Below are 7,129 nucleotides of genomic sequence, written 5' to 3' on the forward strand. Positions count from 1 at the left end.
TCTGTTATATCAGAGCATTAGTTGTTAATGAATGAGAATCAACATGCTGTAATGCTTTCTCCTTTCCGAATGCATTTGGATAAACTCGATAAACTGATTGCCGATATTTTATTTTCTTAGACTAACCTTTCTTCTCATTTCTATCTATTTTATTTTAGCTTATTCACAGCTTCCTATATAAAAGATAGCAAATACACTGAATTCTTCAATTTATTGACAGAGGAAAAAATATTAAATATTTCTGATAACTTTATTTAAATAATACAACTATCGTAGAATTATGGTACTAATATTACTATTTTGGGTTTTTGCAATCTCAATTTCTAAAAATTTCAATTCCCCCTTACCTTTAATTTTCTATTGGAAAACACTTATGGATTTACGTATAACAAAACAATTCATTTTAATTATCAAAATTTCGAATTCGAGATGCATGATTTGTATGCATCCGACGATCGAATCTCGACTTAACAATAATATTCGAGTAGGTATACAGTCGTCGAATCGTATCCTTATCGTTTTTATCCAACGAACAGAGAGGCACGGAAGAAATGGACGGATGTGGCCGACGATAATTCACTTCTCACGGTTAGAAGACACGTTGCACGTGGCAAGGGAGTTTAAAGACCCGGTGGAAAAGCCGGCAGTTTATGCAGGGAAACAAGCGTGGGTGAGTCATTCGAGTAAATGATGGCAAGGTGTAACGCTTGCCTGCTCACCCGCGCACGAAACGATAGCCGAAACGATTGTTCTATAGATTGTGCGCGGGGAATATTTAATTTTGCCTTTTGTTTTGAATGGATTTCGGGCACACCTGTAGCGAAGATTAAAAGCGAAGATGTAAATAAACTGAGTTCATATCCATCTTATTGTTGAAGAAAAAATCAATGAAAATATAGATAAGAGATTCGAAAGGAAACTACTGTTAGTTGTTATTATTTTTTGTCGTAGAATATTGTATTAGGATTAGAAAATAATATGAATCTGTAAATCTAATTTTCGTATAAAATGAACAAACTAAGGAACATTCATGCAATAAGCTATAAATACGTAGAAAAGAAAGTGAAGATGAAATTATATTAGTAAATTTATCCTGAATTTTTATACGATATTTATATTAATAAACTGTCATTAGCTATATATCGAGAAAAAAACTCGCTGGGAAGAATCTTACCAATTAATTTTTCAAAAATATATATTTAAAAGAAGAAAATTAGTATTCGTTTCTCCAAATCTCGGACTATTCATCGCATATCTTCTAACTTGTCCAGAAATAACCATACTTACTCATGCGTGCCGATAATACGAAATACAATAGCGCACAATAGTTTCTAATTACGTATTACCCAAGGGCCCTGTTCGAACTTCATTCAGCCCTAAGTACACGGTACGTGCGCCGAGTGGTTGTGTGTGCGCGACAGGATCTTGCGCAGAACGTGCGTAATGGACTTCCTGCGTGAATCGAACCTGAACAGACCAAGCCTCCACAGTATTCTGACATTGGACACGGGTTTTTCACTTTCCTGGAAATGGGCTCCTCTCTCACGAGAAACAATCGACTTTTTTTTTTCGTCGAATCAATTTCGCATCATGCTTTATTATCCATTTTTCTTATTGTTATTTCGTTATATAAAATAATAAATGATTATCGATTTTCCAAGTTCGAATTTCTTTTCGGCAAGAAAAATTTAATAAAATCTCGATCTGTTTTACTCGATACTGTTGATACTCGATTACAGATTCGTGATTTGCTTAATCCATCGTCTGTAGTAAGAGACTTTTGTGTACACTCCTGACACTATGGCGCAATTTTGACCGAAAGAGACGATACCGTAAAGGGTGTTTTTACTTGCCAACGGACCTCCGGAATCCCCGTAACAAGAATCCTTTCCACTCGCTCCGTAACAAAGATGGTAATCCTTCTTAACGAGCATTCTATATTCTGGAGTTTCCTCTATGCATGCCTCGTATGGTGTGTGGCGAATGCAGATTCCCATCAAAACATCGCTAATTTTCGCCTGAGTGAAAAAGAAAGTTTTGAAAGATTAATAATTTATCTAAAAATTCAAATAAGAGTGTAATAAAAATATTCATATATTTCAAAAAAGAAATTCGCGATATTTGAAAATTCGATCGTCTTTTCTGAAAATTTCAAATTGAAAAAGAAGTTTGAAATTCGTAATTGCGAGTTTGAAGAGCAAGTATCAATTAATAAATCTAAACTCGTGTACATAGCGTGACGATTGGGGAACAAGACAGACACTCACGTTACTTTGGACACTGGTATAACCCCAACCGCAAACACACAGTTGCTGAGGTGGTTTGCTGAATTCGGTGGGCAATCGAACAGCTCGAACAGTGCTCGAGAATCGAAAGCGAGGTCGTACCTCGAACAACGCTATATCGTGATACAGTATACTCGAGAACCAATATTGGAACATGGTATTGTTATACATGTATATCTTTGTTAATTTATGCAACGATCCCCCTTGGTAAAGCTTGTTCGAGCCAGCTCTCACGAAATAATTTGTTTCTCTATCTGGAAGTCTAAATAGCCACTCGATTGTTTAATACAAATTAAACGAAATTTTGTGAAAAAAATAATTCATATTCTTATTGAGAATATTAATCGAGAGAGTATTAAGATTTTTCTGCAAGTTTTGTTAAAAATTAATACGTACTTTTCTTTTTCAAATCATCGTTATTCGTTGTTTATTAAATACTTACAGACAATGAAGAGCAGTGATACCCCAATTTTTGGACAAAATACTAGCTCCGCATATAAATCCATCAGAATTGTGCAAAGAAAGCTGCAATTGTCTTTATCTTTAAAATCATTCAAACGATTTATTTGAAAAACGATTGATAGATTCCACTAACCATGAATGGTCGTTGTTTCATACTAATAGGATGTCCACCAATGATTTTTATTGTCGCTTTGCAAGAAACATTTTTACATACATCTATTGTAATAAAAATATCTGAAAATATGAACAAAAATTGTTAATTAAATCCAGGAAAATATTACTTACAGGAATGAAAAAAAAAAATGAAAAACGACTTACATGTTAGGTAAAAAATAATAGATTTTGCACGCATTTTTACTGACAGCTTGAACGAGTGTGTTTAACAAATCTGTACGACATTCTGTATAACAGAATGCTTTGTATCTTCAGAAGCTATAAATGTCACGTGGCAATGAATTTTGCAAAGATAATCGTTGAAAATTATTTATTATTATTTTCAAGAACAAAGATTTGATAAATTAGAAGATTCTAGAAAATAGTTACAAGAATATATTGATTTATGTGCGATGATATTTTACTAAAAATATTGGTTATTGATCAAAATATTATTATATCTTTTAAAAGTAAAATAAACTCGTTTTTCCAACGAGAAAAATAATATAAAAGATTAAAAATATAATAGGTGATAAGATGAAAATTTTTTATTTCCTCCTTTTTTTAATTGAAAATCTATTTATTCTTTTTATATTATATGATAAATAATTAATAAGGATAAATATAAATTCGTCGTGTTGGAGATCGGGAAGAGGCATTTATTTCGCAAGATACATATTTCAATACAGTAATATCATAACTAATTTATTTTTTGAACCCATACTAATACCATAATATTCAAGATTAAAATTAAATTCTCAAACAATTTCAAAATTTATTGTCGAATCAATCATTTTCATCCGAAAAAGATAAAGAGGAATTTTCATCATATGCGAAAAGAAAATGATCACGCGATGGAAAATCGATAATTTGATCGTATTGAGAGAGAAACATGGATCTACGTTCACGATTCCATCCGTTGTAGATTTCTAAGGAAGAATATTCATTCGGGATTTGTCGAAGAGCGTACAACGAAGAAGCGAAGCTTATAGTTTCGATGAATATCACGATCAGTAGAAGATTATTGGCCATAGAAACCAGCATACTGTCGTTGTCCACGTTTCGATATCTGCTTAAATGATTCATCGATTCCACCAGGCTATTCATAGAGTTGTCCGCATCTTTTATCATTTCTGCAAAATTGAAGTTTGTGTCACGTCATAAAATTGAAATATCATTTCTCTTATCAATTTTTTATTAATGTAAAATAAGAATCTTCTTCTTTTATGTAGAATAATTAAAAAAAATATTCATAATTTTTGAATAAAAATCTATATTCTCATAGTTGAGAATTGTATCCATAAAGATTTTCTAAAAAAAAGTTTCTTCGTTTCAACAATATTAATTTCGACGAAATATTTAATACAATTAAATATAAATAATTTTGATCGATTAGGGATCGAAAATTAGGAAGTAACCTGTTCTAGAACGTGTTGCAAACTCTTGCATATTTTCAGAATCCTCTTCGCTATTCCACTCGATTTGCGACGTGCTCTTGTCCACCGAGTTCGGTTCGTGTCCATTGAAGTTCTCACCGCTGTAAAGCTCCAGTAGTTTGGTCATCCAGTCCATCAGATGTGTTAAAACATTCACATGGCTCTGCCAAGTTTCCTTCAAAGTCTCTTTCATCCCTTGGGCGAAGAATTTTTCGAAATCAATGGCGGATCGATGAAATTTGTTGATCGTTCTGAACGTTCTGAGAAGCGCCCCCTTTTTGTACAACTTTAAAGCTCTCGAGATCTCCCTGTGCCTGATTAACAATTCATTTCAAAATTTATGCAATTTATATTAAATTTCTTTATTATATTGTTCGAGTACTTTTGAAAATTAAAACTTAACAAACACAAGTTGCAATCTTGAAATGATTCTCAAAATTAACTCTAATAATCCTTTCCTTAAAAGAATCCTTTTAATTATAAAATTTCTAAATTTTATAATTAAAAAAAAAAACCTCTTAATCGATTTTTTATTAACCGTTTTAAAAATCAAATAACCAAAATTCGAATTGAATTTAAAATCATACTAACTTTATCGCAGCTTCATCATCCTTGCCCACAAATTTCGAAAGTTTCCTCAACTTCTCTTTACCATCCTCGAAAATATTGATACATTGTAACAATTCGTCGACGAATCTTTGCCCCCAAATGCTCTTCGACAAAACATCCCCAAGATCGTTGACAGCGCGATGGAAAGGGGTCCCTTTGGATATCCTCTTGTCCAAGATCCTCTCGAACACGTAGCTCACCTTCCTTTTGATCTTCTTTGGCGTTCTTCGAACAATTTTGCAGGAAATCTCCTCCTCCTCTCCGTTCTCATCCTCCACGACCGTGCAATTGCTCAAACGTTGAATAGCCATCGTCCACGATTTCGCGTCTACGTTGTACGCCTCGCTCGTCGATCGCAATCTCGCGTTGTTCCGACACTCGTCGAAACGTCGAAATTCATCAACGCAATCGTCGTAATTAATTCTATCGTTGTTCGTAATCACGAGGCAAAGTAAAACGTGCCACGGTTTTTGTTGGCCGCGATACCTGAGAATATCGTTCCTCAGCAAAGTGTCGTTTACTTTTGACTTTATATTTTGAAAGGCCTGTCTTGGCGCATTGTTCATCATATTTAAAGCCGTTCGAATCACGTTCGAAGACCATTTCTGGTTTCTCTTCGTGTTCATTTCTGAAAAGCATTGAGCCAGTTTGGCGATGAATTCCAGCACGTCGTCCACCGAGCCAAGGAATTTGAAACCGTCCGAAGTTGTTTTATTTGTCAGATGCTACGATATTGATAAACATTTTTTTTTGTCAATTCAAAATCTATAAATCTTTGAATTTTCTAAAGGATATTGCATAGTATAAGAGAAATGAGAAATAAAAAATGTATAAAATTAAAATTAAAAATTCTATCTCGTTAATTCAACAATTAGAACTAAAAATATTTTTATAATTTTACTAATGATTCGATTTGAATTAAGAAATTTTTTTATCTACGAATCTGTCCATCATGTTTAATTATAAAAATTTTTTAAAATTCTACAGACCTCGTTTCCTCCCGAACTCGAGTTTCCATTTCTATTAAATATATCGGTCAATGATGTAATTTCATTAATCATATTTCCCAAGTCTAACATCGTATACACGCTTTGCAGCAACACCTCGGAATACCAATCATCGGACAATGGATCATCTCTCGATTTATTTTCGTACAATTGAACGTTATCGATCAATCCAAAATCGTTAACGAATTCAATTACGCTCTTCCTTATATTCTTGCATATTTCCCGGATCGTTGACAACACATCGGCTTCTTTCGACGATCTTAATATAATTGGTTTACTTATAGGCTTCCCTATTTTCGAGAAAAAATCTCGAATTCCCGTTTCCAAACGATGCACTTGTCTAGGATTGACCAACACGAATTGAAAATCGTCGCGTACAATGGGATTTTTTCGATCGACGTGTTCAGAGATAGTGAAATGTATAAGGAAATCTATCGTAAATACAAATATTATTACACAAACAAATATTATTGAGAAGATTCGTATCGCGTTCATTTTTAAAGATACTTACTTGAGAATAGAAGAAATGAAACTAGTTTGGGAATCATCATGTTTGGAAATAATGTAAATACCTGTTTCTAAAACTTTGATTCTTTTTTTCTCTGTTTTATACTCTGATGTGTACGTGTAATTTTCTCAAGACATTGTTGCGTTTGTTTCTGATAACTGGATGTGAAATATTGTTTAGCCACGTCCAAGTATGTATAGAGTATATCACTAGATTCGATCGAACGTGTGTCACACGACTTCCCATAAATGTCGTCCTCATGATATCCTGAACGAAATATTGCAAAATGAACAAAATGGTATAAAGATAAATAACAGGAAACGAGATTTCCATTTGTTAAAAATAGGATCGAGGATACGTTGAGGAAAAATTCAATGTCTATTTTTAAACTTCCTTTTGTTTTCTCTCTTACTGTTCAACACGTTCGTTATATTTTTTTATATTCTTATATCTCGAATGGAATAATTTATACTAATAACAAAACAAACTACATAAATATTTTAAAAGAAATACATATTTATATTCAACATCGAAGATTAGATTAAAAATACTAGAAGAAATATACGAAAGATGTGTCCATCAAAAATCAAAATCAAAAATTGAAAAGATCATCGACTTTCTCCGAAGTAGACACGCCATAATGCCAATGACACTCGACGAATTTATTAA

The 7,129-nt window shown here is 32.9% G+C and overlaps 2 protein-coding genes across 2 annotated transcripts; both read right to left on the reverse strand.

Moving 5' to 3' along the window:
- Positions 1–1,733: 1,733 nt before the first annotated feature.
- On the reverse strand, positions 1,734–3,099 carry LOC122718608 (trypsin 3A1-like). The gene is made up of 5 exons (XM_043943797.1): positions 3,066–3,099; positions 2,881–2,963; positions 2,728–2,810; positions 2,268–2,547; positions 1,734–2,018 (listed from the first exon to the last, which is right to left on the reverse strand). The coding sequence occupies exons 1-5, from the start codon at positions 3,097–3,099 to the stop codon at positions 1,734–1,736; spliced, it is 765 nt and encodes a 254-aa protein (XP_043799732.1).
- A 473-nt stretch (positions 3,100–3,572) lies between these two features.
- Positions 3,573–6,601, reverse strand: LOC122718599. The gene is made up of 5 exons (XM_043943780.1): positions 6,464–6,601; positions 5,935–6,383; positions 4,928–5,670; positions 4,319–4,650; positions 3,573–4,033 (listed from the first exon to the last, which is right to left on the reverse strand). Exons 1-5 carry the CDS (start codon positions 6,501–6,503, stop codon positions 3,687–3,689), a joined length of 1,911 nt encoding a protein of 636 aa, XP_043799715.1. The 5' UTR covers positions 6,504–6,601; the 3' UTR covers positions 3,573–3,686.
- Between the last annotated feature and the right edge of the window lie 528 nt (positions 6,602–7,129).

This window comes from Apis laboriosa, unplaced genomic scaffold (assembly GCF_014066325.1).
Source record: "Apis laboriosa isolate Shangri-la unplaced genomic scaffold, ASM1406632v1 scaffold64_cov150, whole genome shotgun sequence".
NCBI classification, from domain to species: domain Eukaryota; kingdom Metazoa; phylum Arthropoda; class Insecta; order Hymenoptera; family Apidae; genus Apis; species Apis laboriosa.